General features: G+C 35.3%; 1 protein-coding gene across 4 annotated transcripts in view; it reads left to right on the forward strand.

The window, feature by feature from the left end:
- Positions 1–15756, forward strand: part of col4a6 (collagen, type IV, alpha 6) — a 155515-nt gene that overhangs the window by 104278 nt on the left and 35481 nt on the right. For all 4 annotated transcript variants that reach the window (XM_015398144.1, XM_015398145.1, XM_015398146.1 and 1 more), the window contains exons 7-19: positions 193–312; positions 413–475; positions 973–1008; positions 1174–1236; positions 2921–2956; positions 3116–3157; positions 8746–8835; positions 12777–12830; positions 13424–13486; positions 13605–13649; positions 13958–14011; positions 15129–15198; positions 15290–15394. In XM_015398144.1, the coding sequence (XP_015253630.1) occupies positions 193–312; positions 413–475; positions 973–1008; positions 1174–1236; positions 2921–2956; positions 3116–3157; positions 8746–8835; positions 12777–12830; positions 13424–13486; positions 13605–13649; positions 13958–14011; positions 15129–15198; positions 15290–15394 (841 nt within the window). The remainder of the gene's footprint in view (positions 1–192; positions 313–412; positions 476–972; positions 1009–1173; positions 1237–2920; positions 2957–3115; positions 3158–8745; positions 8836–12776; positions 12831–13423; positions 13487–13604; positions 13650–13957; positions 14012–15128; positions 15199–15289; positions 15395–15756) is intronic.

Genomic DNA, 15756 nt, shown 5'->3' on the forward strand with positions numbered 1-15756 from the left:
CAGTTATCGACATGAAATCAACAAAAGGATTTGGTCAACCAAGGATTTGGTTGACGAAAAAAGCACAACTCGACTTTTTTTTAACTTAAACGATGTTCTCAAACATTTGTCTTTCAAACAAGTACATTTTCAGTGTGTTCATGCATGATTGATGCCTTAGCAGTTACTCATAAAGTGTCTCTCGTTCTGTAGGGTCACCCTGGTCAGCAGGGCAGCAGAGGATTACCAGGGAACGACGGTTGTAATGGAACCAGAGGAGATCCCGGACCGCCCGGCTATGGCAGTGGGCTTCCCGGGCTCCCTGGATTTCAAGTGAGCTTGGCTGTTCACAATAATGTTTGATTTCATTGTTTTCATTGCTATATTAGCTATAATGACAGGTGCATTCCGCTTATGTTTTTACCTCCAACAGGGACCAACTGGGCCAAAGGGTCAGAAAGGAGACCCCGTATATATCTCAGATGACGGCTCTACGGTAAGGTTGCCTGGGTGACTGTCTCACTTTATTTCTATGCTTGCCCACATAAAACTGAAAGCTAAATATTAAAGACTGTATAAGGCAGCGCTTAGTTTTTTTTCAACTACAGTATTTGCTCTTATTTAATTCTCTAATGTGGTAAAGGTTTTGTTTTTAATTTCTGATTCCATTTTATTTTTCTCCCTACACTTTTTTTGCATTCGTAATATGTCTTTAAATATTTTCTCTATTTTAACTTGTGGAAACATTTTATGTATTTGACTTTCTCATCTTTAAAGTACGTCTTTCTCTAGATAAAAGTCTGAAGAAGGTCATGACTCACTGACTTATTGCTTTTATTGCCCAACCCCTTAAAAAAAAGATGTGTTACATTTTTTTAATCCTTTTCAATCCACACCTTTACTTTTTTCCTGCTAATTTAAACGTTTAAAAATCCTGATTCTATGTTCTTCTTCTCCAATGTGTTTAATCCATTATTATTTTTTCTTATTTAGGGTGTACCAGGCCCACCGGGACCCAGGGGGCCCCCTGTAAGATTTGACTCTCTTTTTACTACACAACACCCTTTCATAACCATTTCATAACCATAACCAGACATGTATAATCTGAGATGTAAACAACACATTTTTTGGCAAACAGAGGTGCAAATGCATCAATTATTGCATGATTTGGGATATTTGTTTGTTTCTCTGCAGGGTTTTAGAGGTCGTGATGGTCCACCTGGTTTCCCAGGTCCAAGAGGACCTAACGGTTATCCTGTATGTAAACTAAGTTCCCCTCCCATCTTTGACTGACTGCAATCACAGATTAAAAATGTTCTAATGAAGCTTCAACTACTGATTGATAGTTAGCAAACAGCTCATTAGAGATTTCTAAATAGTCAAAGACGATTGTAATGATTAATTAACAGTTCTGGATCACAAAAAAGGTCTAAATTCTTGTTAATACTTAGTGAGTTTTGAAGGACTTTAGTTGTTAAGTTTTTTTTTTTTTTTATACAGTGTCCTGTCTGGCAATGTGGCAATAAGAATAATTGTCTTGATGCCAAAAAGAGCCCAACAGATTTTACTTTCACAAGTGTAGCAGTATGGCAATTGCCATATAGCTCCACTTGTTTCATGCATATACATTGCTTTATTATAATTATGCAGGGAGTTTTACAGTTTATATGGACACTGCAATGTAAATAGAGCAGGAAAAAAGAAAAAAAAGAGAAAGGATGAAAGAAAGAAGAGATAGAAAGGAGATAGTGACAAAACATTTTCAGTCTGCTTCATCAGACTTTAGTTGTTAAGTTTAAGTTGTTGCATGGAAAAGATTACATCCTCATTTGAAAATATAGTAACTAATAACCCATTTTCATTTCCTTTTCAAAGTTTATTACAATGAAAAACATCATAAGTGCATCTTAGGTCTTAAAAAATAGAATCCACAAATATTACTGTTCTGGGAAGGCCTCAGAGGATCATTAGAGAACATGAGTGAGCAAACAGCATCATGAGGACATCAGACAGAGGGATAAAGTTGCAGAAAAGCTAAAGCAGATCTGGGTTGGAACTCTGACCTTGCACAGCTAGAAAATAACAGAGATTTGGTCATCCAAATGTCCTAAGAGTGGACAGCTAAGAGGCTCATGGTTACTCTGGAGGAGCTGTAGGGAACAACAAATTACCGTAAGTGAGAAAGAGGGGACAAACATTATGCACTACAAAAATAATCCATAAATAAGTAAAAATTTCTTAAATTAAATGTATTTTCCCTTCGTTTGAGTTTGTAAATAAGATAATTTACCTGTGGAATGAGTATCTTTACTCTTAAAATAAGATAATTAGGCAATATGCACTTGAAATGCAATTGTGTTTTCTTATTTTAAGTGTCAATTGTCTTGTTCCATTGGCAAGATGTCTCTTTTACGTCCTCAATCCAAGAAAATATTACTTCTTTTATCTATATTTGTTTTGATATTTTTTTATATTTTTTTTTTTAGAAAAAATTACTTATATAGATTTTAATTTTTTCCAGTGAGGTAGCCGAAGCCAGACTTGATGGCTGCATCATCAAGCTGTGGGGCTGCCTTTGGTTTAGCAGGGACAGAGCAGCAAGTCAGAGTTAGTCATAAAGTTGAATGGATATGAAGAATGGATCATTCTGAAAGAAAACCTAAAAAAGCTTGATCCTGGAGCTTCCCCTTCCAAAGGAATACTGACCCTGGACTATATCCAGAGACCCAATGATATGGATTAGTTTAAACAATGTTAATGTTTTGGAATGAGAACTGTTGTTCACATTCAGGTTCAATCAATCTGACTGAGATATAGAGATTTTGCCAAGAATGGTAACAAAGTTATAGCTGCTTTTATACGAGCTTCTATTTGTTGGCCTATTGTAAGAAATACATTTCACCTGTAAAACTGAGTCACAATATTTCCTCTTTTTTTGCAGGGACCCCCTGGTCCTGCTGGCCCCCAAGGGCCCATGGTAAGTCTATTACAGTGTGTAGAGACATCTTATCATTTGTTTTACGGTGGGACAGATTACACTTATGTTAAGAAGTTTTCATTATATTAAAAAAAGCTATGTTCTTCTCACTCTCTAATTGTTGTTCAAAAGCCTTCTCTGAACCCGTTTTGTTTTTAGGGAAGCCGTGGTGACATTTATAAAGGAGGGAAAGGAGAAAAGGTATGATGTTAATAACCTAACATATATAATGAGAACAACAAGCTGCTTTTTGAAGCAGAAACCAGTGATAACTTAAATTTACCTGGAAATGTCTGGATGTGTCTGCAGATGGAAATGTTAGTTTTACAATCTGAGTCGATAGAAAATGATGAAAAATGTATTCTTTATGTAGACAAAGCAAAAAGATTGATCTTTAACAGAAATCAGTGGTTAAAACCTAAATGGTTTGGACCTTTAGAGACATTTTGATTTTACATTAGAGAATCTAAGATCTTCGTTTTTTAAACATGGGATGATGGAGAGAGTAAATTCTGTTTTATTACCTGCACACCAGTAAACTCTTAACAGGCCGGTTATGTTTACTGGTTTAATTTACAAAACATACGTTCCCGTTTTTCAGCCTTGCAACACATTCCAAATGAGCATTTTGCCCATACTTTAACTTTCATCAGAAAACAAATCTCCTTCGAGGCGATCAAAATCTGTTAAAGATGAGGTCATGATAAGCAAAAAGGCAGATCTAGTTTGAAGAACCACTTTTTTTGTGTCTCTCAACATTGAAAAACTCTATTTTTTAAATACTCTCAAATTAGAATCAGACAAAGAATTTCATTTCAGTTCCACTTCGCTCACATTGTGCAAAGTTTGAAGTATAATTAATTAGAAGCAAAAACAGGATTTTTTCTCAGAAATGTCCTCTCTAAGGACCTGATCTTCAAAAATGTTGTTTATTAAAACACATGCAGACTTGCTTGCATCCATAGAGCAGATCCTCAAAGAAGTTGCAAAGGGATCTGCATGGTAATTCAGCAGACAGCGCTTGTGTGCTCCTTCATCAAAAGGCAGATCACATTCGAATGACTTAACTACAGTATGCAAATGTAAGTGTACCTGAAAGTGCAAATTAATATGTTTACTACAAGCAAAGCACTATTTTTCAATCTGAATGCAATCATGGCTGTAATATGTTCATCTGATTTTTTAAACATTTAAAAGTCATTGCAAGACGAGAGAGATTGGTGAGATATTCTTTGCGCATGTAAAGCAGTCTTTTTAGATTACCTTCAACACGCCCACTTATTGCACTCACAACTTTATTTTAGGTGGGGGCGATCTGGTGCTCCTTATTTACTGTAGATTTCTTGAAGATCAGGCCTTATGATACAGCTTTATATACAAAGGAGACATTGAGGTTTAATGAGGGTAAATATGCATCGTATTTATTACCAGCAGAAAATCAGGGCCCTCTGTTTAGAGTCCATCAGAGATACAGTTTGAAATGTGTGTGTTTTTAAAGAGATGTTCACTGAATACTGCAACAAGATACACAGATATGGATAAATTCCCCAGAAAATGCACGCATGCATTATGAATACTGCTAAATGAGAGCCAACAGTTTCAGGGTTGATTAGTCTGCAGTGCTGTCTGGAACTTTATCCCATAAGACAGAACAGTTTTTCTGTTGTTTAAAGGTGAAACAAAGTTTTGGGATGTGTTGCAGTGCTTTATTATTTTATAAATCCAAGTTCCTTTTTATTATTTTTTTTTATTTTGCTGTTAGCATGTGCTCTCCAGATTTCTCAGATTAGATAAGCTTCGAAGACTTTAGCAGGGTTTTGGATGTGTTTTTGTTTTTTTTGTGCGTGTGTGTGTATAGTTGTTTATAAGCATGTTAAATTGTGTGAATTCATGTCTGAAATGTCTTCACTGAACCCTGTGCATGCTGGAAATGTTCGGTGGTGGCTTCATAACCTGTATAACTCCCTCCATCCACCTCTGTCCCCTTTTAACATCGCATTGCTGCATCCCTGCACCCTCTGATCGGCACCTCTACTGAACATACTGTCTGTGTTTGTATCCTGAATGACATAAAAAGATCACCCCCAACCTTTGCTTGATTCAGTCTGTAATTTTTTTTTTTTATTTTTTTCTTTATATTACTTGGGTTGCCACCATGACAATAACAACTTCTGTGAAAGTTGAAGAAAGGAACAAGTTTTAAAATGGAGACGGAGAGAAATCTAGGCTTTGATTTTTTTTTTTCCCTTAGTCCTCATATTTGTAGAGTTGTTTGTTGTTTGGTGGCTTCACACGTATTTTATTTACTGAGGAATGGCAGCTCTGGGATTTTATCAATCAAAAATTAATATAGAAACTCATATAAAATGTCCAGTTTTTGCCAAAATTGCGAGGAACACCAGAAAAGTTTGGAAATGTCAGAGCTGTCACTCCGGAGGATAATCTGTGGGCTGTAACTGGCTGCTGGAATCACTGCTCCCTCTTCCTGCATCGTATTATTTGATTGTCTCGATCATTTGATGGGGAATCCCCTTCACATCCCATTCATTCACCTTCCAAAACCCACCTACTCATCCATCCAGCTCAGCCACACACATCTACTAACATTAATCTTGCTCACACGATGCATGTATGGTATGTTGAAGCAAATCCTCATACACTGATTAAGATTCAGGGCATGAAGTGCGAGTGGGAACAGCTGGGTCTGCTGTCTGAAAAAAGAAAAAAATGTGTTTTTGTGTTTAAAATTTCCTTTAATTGTATAACTGAAGAAAAAAAAACACCTCTAAAAGCACATCTCTTCATCTTAATCTTTTCTCTTATTTTTTCCTTGCTTCATTTCTTCTCTATCCTCATGATGTTTTTATCCTTTCTTAAAAAATAGATAGACTTTAGATTATTTTTATTTTAAACCTTAAAAACCTTAATTCAAACCAGCGATATTTGACTATCTTGTGTTTGCCTTTTCTTCTTCTTCGATAAATGTATTTGTTAATCTGGAAAGTATAAAACAGGGGGACCGGGTGGGATTTGATCCCCAGACAAAAGTTATGCGTGCTGACCAGTCAGCCAAAGGGATATCCCCTTGGCGAAGTTACCAAGGTGCATCATCAGCCAGAGCTATAGTGACAGGCTTTTTGCTAATTCACAACATGTAAACTCAATGCACTTTACTGCAGTCAGACAGGTTAAAAGTTTCCATACAAGGAAACCAGCTGATTGCATCTAGTCATTAACTGAGCATGTAGCAACAGCAGACATTTGCTTGACTCTACAGCAATCCCTCACACTGAGTATGGATGCAGCAACACTGGAGAAGAAAAAATATCACATTTAACTGAAAGAAACCTCCACCCACAACCATGGATAAGTGTACATATGGTTAGTCACAGTAAGCCCATTGAGCCCATATTTCGAGGAGAGAAACAGGACTAAACGGTAAAACGAAGGCCCAAATCTAGCATCTATAATGGAAGTTGAAAACCGCAGCCTCCCTCCAGCTAAACATGGCGCCCCATCAGCTAAAGTTATTATGACGAGAACAAACTGAGATAGCATAAACTTTCAAGTTGAACTAAGAAATACTGCAGAATTGGAGGATAGAAGTAGAATATAGTCGAATTATAAAAGGTGGGCCCTATGTCCTCCAGCAGCCTAAGCCTATAGCAGCAAAACTACATTATTCTGTAATGAAGGGTTTATTAAATGGCTACCATCTTCAGTGTTTTCCTCTAAATACAGTAAAGATAAAAAGGAGAACAGATTATTTAAAATGTGTTACTGTATTAACCTATGATAGTCTGCAGGGGTATTTTCTTCTCTTGGGGAAGAATAACTCAATTAAATTATGTTTGAAGCTCAAAAATGACATGGTTTTGAAAAAATATTATTTATTTAAAATCAATGCCATGTCTAGTCCAAAACCAGTTTGGGATCAATGAACACCTAAAATCAAAGTATCAACCATCTTTCTGTTGATTTTAATTTAAAGAACTTGGGGTTAGCCTCTCCTCTTACCCTTAGCATCAAACTGCATATTTGGTAGGCCTATAATGGTAGGTTGTTTTGAGGTGTAAAATCATGCTACCTGTCTTTGTGCCCAAAATCTCAGTCTATGTCTCTTGTAGCTATACCACTTTTCTCCAAAATACATTTGACTGGTCCAAGATACTAGATTCAAATATATGTCAAGCTTAAAAGATGTATATTCTGTGCCATCACAGTCAATGCCTGAGTTAAACTTACTTTACTGTGGACAGTTGTTTTCAGGAGGTATTCAACTATGTTACTTTAGTAAAAGTGTTGATACTCAATGTCAAATCTTACTCATTTAAAAGTAAAAGTTATTAGATCAAAAATCTACTCAAGTTAAACTTACAAAGTACTCACTTTGAAATTACTTAAGCATTCAAAAGTACATGCATTTAAAAGTACTTAAATATTCAAAAGTACAAATTTAATTTTATAATAGTACAGTGCATTTTTTTGCAGAAATTTTATAGAACCTTGTAACTTTCAGAAACCACCTGATCTATTACTTATCCATAGAACCGCTCTGCTGCAAATTATACACCACTTGCAAAGAAGTTCAAATAAAAAAAAAAATGCCAAAAAAAAATAAGGACAAGTTTTTATTCTTTCTTTATTTTTTTTTAATCTAAAACAGCAAAAAGAAAATCGTAAACCACCGTTATTCCATGATTATTCTTTTTTTTTCTTCATTTATTATGTTCACACAAAAAAAAAGTTTTTTAGATTTCAAAGGCAATAACCTAAATAATACATATTCTTTTGGGGGATAGAATTGCAAAATTGAGAGAAAATGTGATGGGTGCAAATCAAAGGCAACATAAAGCTATAAAGCCAAAAGGCAAATCTAAAAAACAAGGTTAAGACAACAAATTTGAAAGGCAAGAGCAAAAAAAGAATAAATGTAACTTTGACAGATGAATATCCCGAGAAGATCAAAATAATCAACAATTGGAATGAAAGAATGCAGGCAAAGGCATCCATGGTTTCATAGTGCATACATGCATACATTTTGGGTTTTTTCCCCCTGCAGTTTAGAGCCTTGTCCAGCAGATGGCGCACTAGACAGCTGTCCTTTTGGCCTGTTGGAGTAAATACATGAAATTTCAATAAAACACCATATTTTCTTATGTTGATAAAGCAGGTTAATGATAAGCTTCTGGACTTACCTTGATCTTTAGCAGTTGATTTAAATGCAGTACAGTATTTCTGGTAAGATGAAAAGCTTGTGAAAAGCTAATTTATATTTTGGGGTAACTTCTTAAAAGACCATTACCAAATGAACAGTTTTGACCATTTGTAATTCTAAAGAGAATTAACCATTTATTAAGAATTTCTGAGCCAAAAAAGTTTTGGAAAATATTTTTATTGTATTATTTCATCCTAAAACAGAACAGATTAAATAAAGCATTAATTTAAGGTACAGCATTTATACCAATAATTAGATTTAAATGTTATAAAACAATTAGCAGGAATATTAGCACTATATATCCAAGTTTAAACCTCAACTCTAAAATAACTAACATTAAGAAGTAAATTGGAAAACAAATTAATCCATAATATGTAAATTAAATAAATAATTCTGAGCAACAGTATTTAACGCTCTACCCTCTTAATTTTCCTTATTTTATTTCCTTTTTCTCTCCTCTATTCCATCTTTCTATTTTTTTCCTCTACTTCACTCATTTCCTTCTCCATTCCTCAAACCCCTCACACCAGCTGATTGGCTAACCGTGTGTTGTATGTATTTCGGACTCCAGGGCGACGTGGGTCTTCCCGGACCCAGTGGTTCTCCCGGTGACGGCTCGCTAAGCGCTGAAAAAGTTGTCACTATCTACAAAGGAAATAAGGTAACAAAGTGAGGGAAGGGTTGAGGATGCAGCACTGTCACCACACAAACTCACACACAGTGCATCACACAGATACGCTGGGGTCTCGACAGAGAAAAGATGAAAATAAGATGTGTCAGCAGGTTCAAGAAAAGAAAGAGGAGCAGTGATTGCAGCAAACTTTGCAGCCAATGGTGGGAAGAATGGGAAGGACACAAGGAGGAGGAGGAAGGAGAGAGGTGTAAATAGGAAGAGGTTTATCTAGGATGCACCCTTAAGATTTTATTCTCAATTTTAGTTTGCAATGTTGAGCTGATGTGAGCGATATGTATTAGTAATTGTTTTCTCCAAACAAAACTTGGTTTTAGTTGCTGCTGTAATGCATTTTTAGACATATAAAAAGATAAAGGATTGGGAAGTTTTTCATTGTTTACATTAGTCCGCTGCTTGACCAATAAAATGCATTTTCCTTATAAATGTGGAACCATTTTGTAAAGAAAGGAGACGCCTTTCGGAATAAACCGACTGGTGCCAGACAGCTTTTTTTTGCAGCATAGAAACATTAATATTAAATATGTTTCATTACTCTTTGCCTCTTTTTCGTTATTATTGAGGAAAAGAATATAAGGACTCCTTTCCAGCAAAGGTCAAGTCTTTATTAAAAGCCATTAAGGTGGAAAAAGGGAGGCTCGAAAGATCGGAGCATAGATAAATAAATCTAAAATGCTAAAGAAAAAAAAATAAAAGGGCCACCAACAGACTATGTGTGTAAAATAAAGCAACTTTAGCATAAAATAATTCAGCCACTGTAAATAGGCTCTTTACGGCTGGAATGTTATAATAGCAATAATTTAGTCATACAATTAGATTAAGAAACACAATGATTAAAAGAATTCGTTATTTTTTAATTATACTTTTTATTTAGAACAGCCCAGATTCTCCTCTCTCCTCCACACCCCCTGCTCTTCATCCTCCTTTGTGGCTCCCCTTTCCATGTCCATCCTCCATTCAATACACCAAAGCTAAACAGACGCTTGCCAGTGCCTTTCCTGTCTTTCCTCGCCACCACCGAAATAATCAGAACTCAGGGCATGTAAACAGCCTCTCTCTTCCATGATCACGTCATGCAGGGAGACGTGGGCTTGCCCGGCGAGCCCGGTCGGCCGTTGATCAACGGCATTGTGGAGTTTGTGGGTTTTTCCAAAGGAGACAAAGGAATGCAGGTTTGTTGAACCGAAAATCCATTTATTTAACAGCGAGTAAGTTCCACAACAGTTTGATACCAGAGTGGAAGCAGAAACTTGAGGGGATGACGACCGATAGAACTTCCATGGTTACATTGACACAACACTACACCTATTTATGAAGCTAAGGATTAATAGTAATAGACTATTTATGTTTTTTACTAGAACTATTGATTGACATCACTAAATATCCCCCATTTTTATGCCAATTTCAGAAGAAATATGCAGGAAATGCAAATGAGGGTTAATCAGAACTCTTTCTCATTTATATGTGAATATCCTAAAGAATAACCCCAGCTGTTTAGAACCTTTTGCATTGAAGAAAACATGAAAGAAAACCATTTTTTTTACTTACAAAGTGCCGCAAGTATTTTTATGTTTTTCTATGTTTCCCAAGTTGACGGTAGCAAAGAAAAAATGAAATGGATCACACCACAATTGTACCCCAAACTAGAAACCAATTAAAACTTCCACTTTCATAAAAAAAAAAATATTCTTAATTGATTTATATGTTGAAGGAAAGGGTGCTATTAAGGCTATTAAAACAAAAACAGCAGCTTCCTAACATTTCTTTTCAGTATTGAATAAATATAGTCAGTTGAATTAGAAAAGTAAGAAATGATAAAACTGCAATAAAATATCTATTTAATTTGAGACTTAATTAATTAGACATCCCATACTGTACTGCACTGCATCAAAGTACAGACTTTCAGGGTACAGTGAAGGTTTGATTTTAAAGCAGCTTTTGGAGCAGATAGATTATTCAGTCAAACAGGAAACAGAAAAATGTCACTTTCTTATTGCTTTCTGACTTCAGAACTACTAAGCCTCATAAAAGAGGGATGGATTTTAAAAGTGCAGCTTTGTTCATTTTAAACAGTTGCTCTTTTTTTACTTCTCCTGCTTTAGTCTTTTTGTAAAATTTTTGAGCTACTCAGGAAAAACCTGATTTAAAAACAAGTGAAAGAAAAATCAATAAGTGTATTTTCTCTTCTTTAGAGCCGGTAAGTGTAATCTTGGTCACTAGGTCCCCGTGTGTAAAAAGGAGTGCTACTGCATTGAAATTGAAAAAGCTTTTTGTTTTTCTCTATATATATATATATATATATATGTTAGTTAACACCTTTTTATTATGGTTATATTGCCTCTTTTTTTGTGTTGGTGCTGTATTCTGCAAAATCTTATCAAAAAAAAAAAAAAAAATTAAAAAGCTGCACTGCGCTATAATCTGGTGTAATAACACTGCAATAACTTATACTATTTCTCTAATAATGAATTTCTCCTTTGTAAGATCAATAAAGTTCTATTCTATTCTAAAATTAGGTCATTATATATAGTGCACTGCAAAGAAGATAATGTAAATGTTTTATTTAACTATAAATAAGTGAATACACAACCTTCTGTGGTTTTAGGTGAGACCTTATTATGATTGTCTCTACAAATCATTACATTTGTTTTTATTTACCAAGTGATAGAAATGGCAAATACATTTAATACCTACTCATTAATTGATTATAAGTGAGGAAATCATTTAACTCTGAAGTTTTTTTTATACAAAGTGAATGTTTCTAATTCCAATTTATGAAATATTTAATGCAAATTTGCTACTTTAACAACATAGACAGAAGTGATGCAGGATATACGCCTAATTATGGAAGAAATCATATGCATCTTTGCTATTTAACCTTAAGTGTTTGGATTTTGTTGCAGCTGTTTATTTGGACATGTAACTGCATGATGTATCGTATTGACAATGCTTCCATTTATACCCATCAGAGGGTTATTTGGAAATAATGGTAAAAAAAAAAATTACACTGGTAAAATGTTTACAAATATTGACATGTAAGACATCGTTGGAAAGCTTAGATTCCCCACAATTTATCCACCAATTTCATTTTATGGACATAGCGAGCATCAAAGCACAATTAACACAGATACAGCAGCATGTCAAAATGTAAACATGACAAAGCAGCCACAACAAGCAAGCATGATTTTATTACTGCTGTTCAAAAAATACCTATTTTTTTCGAGAATAAAAACAATGACTTTGATTCATGTTTGAACTGATGAAGCTTGGCCTGTGTTCTACTCAACCAGTCTTCATGTATATATTCAGAAACTAGAAGCTGTTAGCTTTCAAATAATGTATCACATGTAATTTGGGCTTACAGTTCCTAAGTTATTTGCTTTTTTTATTTGGGTATGAATACTAGTTGAGAATTTCCTAAAATGTTAGTAATTGAAACAAAATTGAATTCGAAGCAAAAATAATTATGTAAGTTGAAAAAGTAGGCAGTTAACATCAGAATGTATCTCTGCTGTTTATGAAGATTATTATTAGTTATGATATGTAAAGGTCTAAGTAAATGTTTGTTTAAGGGGCAAAATGAATGTATGGAGGGATTTAATTAAACCTGCCTCACAGCCAATTGAATATGATCAAAAAATCAAAATCTGAATCTTAAAACACTAGCTATAACGCCACGTGGCCCTAATTTTACAAATATGACCCATAAGCCACAGTGGAACCTATACTGCATACTGGTTTTTGGTGTTAGCTAGCGCAAATATACATTTTTAAATCAATAAATGATGCAACTCCGGTGTATTTTGTGGAGTTTCAAAGGTAAGCTTTCAAAGAAGATAACATTTTCTTTAGTGATTATTTGTACTGCGTTTAAAACAAAGAATGTCTGGCTTTTCTGTTACTCTCCTTAGGGTGATCCAGGACCAAAGGGACGGAAAGGAGATCCTGGAAGGTTTGGACCTCCTGTAAGTATCGCTACAGAATCTCTATGTCAGGTTTGGTGGAAGTTATTTGAGGACCCCAATGCAGAGAAGAAAGGAGGCAGAGATGAGGTTTGCTGATTTAATAATGCTCCAAAGGACAAGAGAAGCAAAAATCCACAAACAAAATACAGAAAGCCAAAATCCAGAAGATGCCAGGGAAAACACAAATGAGAAGCAAAGAAATGACAAGGAACCAGCAAACAGTAACTGAAGAGAAGGGAAATGAATGGGAGACTGAATAAAGACCAGGCTAATCAGTAGATTGGGAGCAGGTGTGGACAGAGGAGTCTAGAAGGGAGCTAGGAGAAGGATACGGACACAAGAAGGCAACAGAGAGCAAACAAGAAATATATAAGAACTCAAAAGCAACTATAACACCAAATGGAAATAAAACCAATGAAAATTCAAAAAGAAAACTTTAACAGCACCGAAACCATGACACTCTACCCCCATTCAGAAGGAATTTTATATCAACAAACATCAGTTAAACATGAGCAAACCATACCTTTGTAAGCACTTTAAGAAATATTTTCCCTTAAGATACATTTTAACTTGTTTCTCTTATTTAATTGCAGGGACCTTTTGGTTATCCAGGTGAATATGGGGAAAAAGGCATTCCTGGATACCCAGGACCAAGAGTAAGGCTACGTGCTGAACAAATTTATTTTTTCTTTCTTTAGTTTTGTCCACTTTAAATGCATCTAATCTTTTATTTTGCCTTTATCCTGTGGTTGATGTTGTCCCTATTTTAAACAGGGTCCTTCGGGGTTTACTGGACCTCCTGGTGCTCCTGGACAAGACGTATGTTTTCTTAAACTTTAATGAGTCTTTATAAATTTGTACTCTCCCACAAATTTATTGCAAATATTCTTGTTTTTAATGATAAATTATAAATTTAGATATCGAAAGGAAATTGAAACTATTTTTTTAAATTACCCATTCTTATAGAAATATTTTACACAAAGAATAAATACCCATTATTAAAATGTATGGTATCTAAAAAAAAATGTCATATTTCAAATTCATACCGCAAAGTTGATGCTCAATAGTTGATTCCCAAATAAAGGGAAAAGAGGACGTTTCATTAAAGGTATCTTCTTTATTTTAAGGGATTACCGGGAGATCCAGGTTTCCCAGGACAAAACGGATTTCCAGGAATCAAGGTAAAACCTGTATAGTATATATCATAAAAAAGTGTTATTGTGTTATATACATCCTAGTAAACACAGGGGATAGATAAAATAAATTTTACTGAATATAATGATGGGACAAAGTACCCTATTTCTTTTTTAATAAAGCAAAATTATAATACAAAGGGAATCTGTAAATCAATTTTATATCTATGATTTTATTGATTAGGAAAATGTTATCTGCACCAAGACTACGGGAAAAAGTAATTGACAAAGAAAAGTTAATAGTCTGAGGCTACTCTGCTTCTTCGGGTTACGGTTGACTCCTCACTCAGAAAAGCAAAGTGATGGTTTTGAGATATTGTAAAGTCTTGGTGCAATGTTCTTGTTAAAGGCAACGCATTTTATCCACCTTGCTTTCTATAGGGGCTATAGGGGGCCCAGTGGCGCTTATTCTACAATTTTCTTACCGGTACTTCTATCAGTCAGTGGTGGCTCTGTGTGTGTATATATGAACCCTAGTCAGCCTCGGCACATGGCTGCTCACACTGAGCCTGGTTCTGCTGGAGGTTTCTTCCTGTTAAAAGGGACTTTTTCCTCTCCACTGTCGCTACAATCATGCTTAATGTGAGGGATTGCCTTCGAGTCAATGAGTCGATGCAATCAACTGGTTTTCCTTAGATAGAAAACCTAGAATCAATTTGACTGTATGATCTGGTGAACTGTAAAGTGCATTGAGATGACATGTGTTGTGAATTGGCGCTATATAAATAAACTGAATTGGAAATGGAATATAGTAATATATACTGTTAGGGACCAACAATGGATTTCAAGGGGTTAATATCACCACTTTCACAGTCTAAAAAAAGAAATCACAAATAGTATTAAAATGTGAAATATAACAAGCAAAGGTATAACCAGGAGGAAGATTAGTGTGAGGTTGAATACAGAGATCAGTTAAGCAAGAAGCCACAGCTCTACCATATTTATATCATCAAGAGCCATTCAGAGTCAATATGCATCTAACTACCAGAAAATGTAGCGCATAAAGCATGAAAATAAAATCTATCACACTCATATTTAAAAAGAAAATCCATTGAAGGAGATTTTGTTCTCTGTTTTGTTTTTTACCTTTGTGAACATCCCACAGGGAGAAAGAGGTGAAGTCGGACTCCCGGGACCTGCAATTTTTAACAATGGTTTTGGACCTTATGTTCAAGGTAACTCATACACAGTTACTCTACTCGTATAGCCTGGATTTAAAGTCGTGCAAGTGTTTCAGATGGTCATGTCATTTGTTATTCACTGCAGGATCTCCGGGTGATCCGGGTTTTCCCGGTCGCCCAGGTGTCCGAGGCGACCAGGGGTTTCAAGGATCGGTTGGACCTCCAGGCCCTCCAGGCCCTTTTCGCATTGGTAATGATGGCAGACTTGTGGAGAATTTTTTCGGTCAAATGATTATAGGACATCCATTCACTCTCCAGATAGACTGCATTGCATAGACATTTGAACATATTCAGACCATGTTGAATACAAAATATCAATTCCTCAATCAACCCAATGTACCATGTTATGATGAAAGGTCAGTTATGCCTTTTTTCACTCTGGTGGCAGCTTTTGGGCTATGTCTGCACCAGCTGTACACAGCTGGAGACAAAAATCTTTGCTGATTTATCTTAATCAGTGAGGAAGGGGATTAATTGTAACATATCTTTTAATGTCTTGTTTGTCTTGTTTATGTCTTGTTGTATTTTTGAGTATGCATATTGAGAAACGGT

The sequence above is a fragment of the Cyprinodon variegatus genome, unplaced genomic scaffold (assembly GCF_000732505.1).
Source record: "Cyprinodon variegatus isolate N-32 unplaced genomic scaffold, C_variegatus-1.0 Scaffold914, whole genome shotgun sequence".
In the NCBI taxonomy this organism is placed as follows: Eukaryota; Metazoa; Chordata; class Actinopteri; order Cyprinodontiformes; family Cyprinodontidae; genus Cyprinodon; species Cyprinodon variegatus.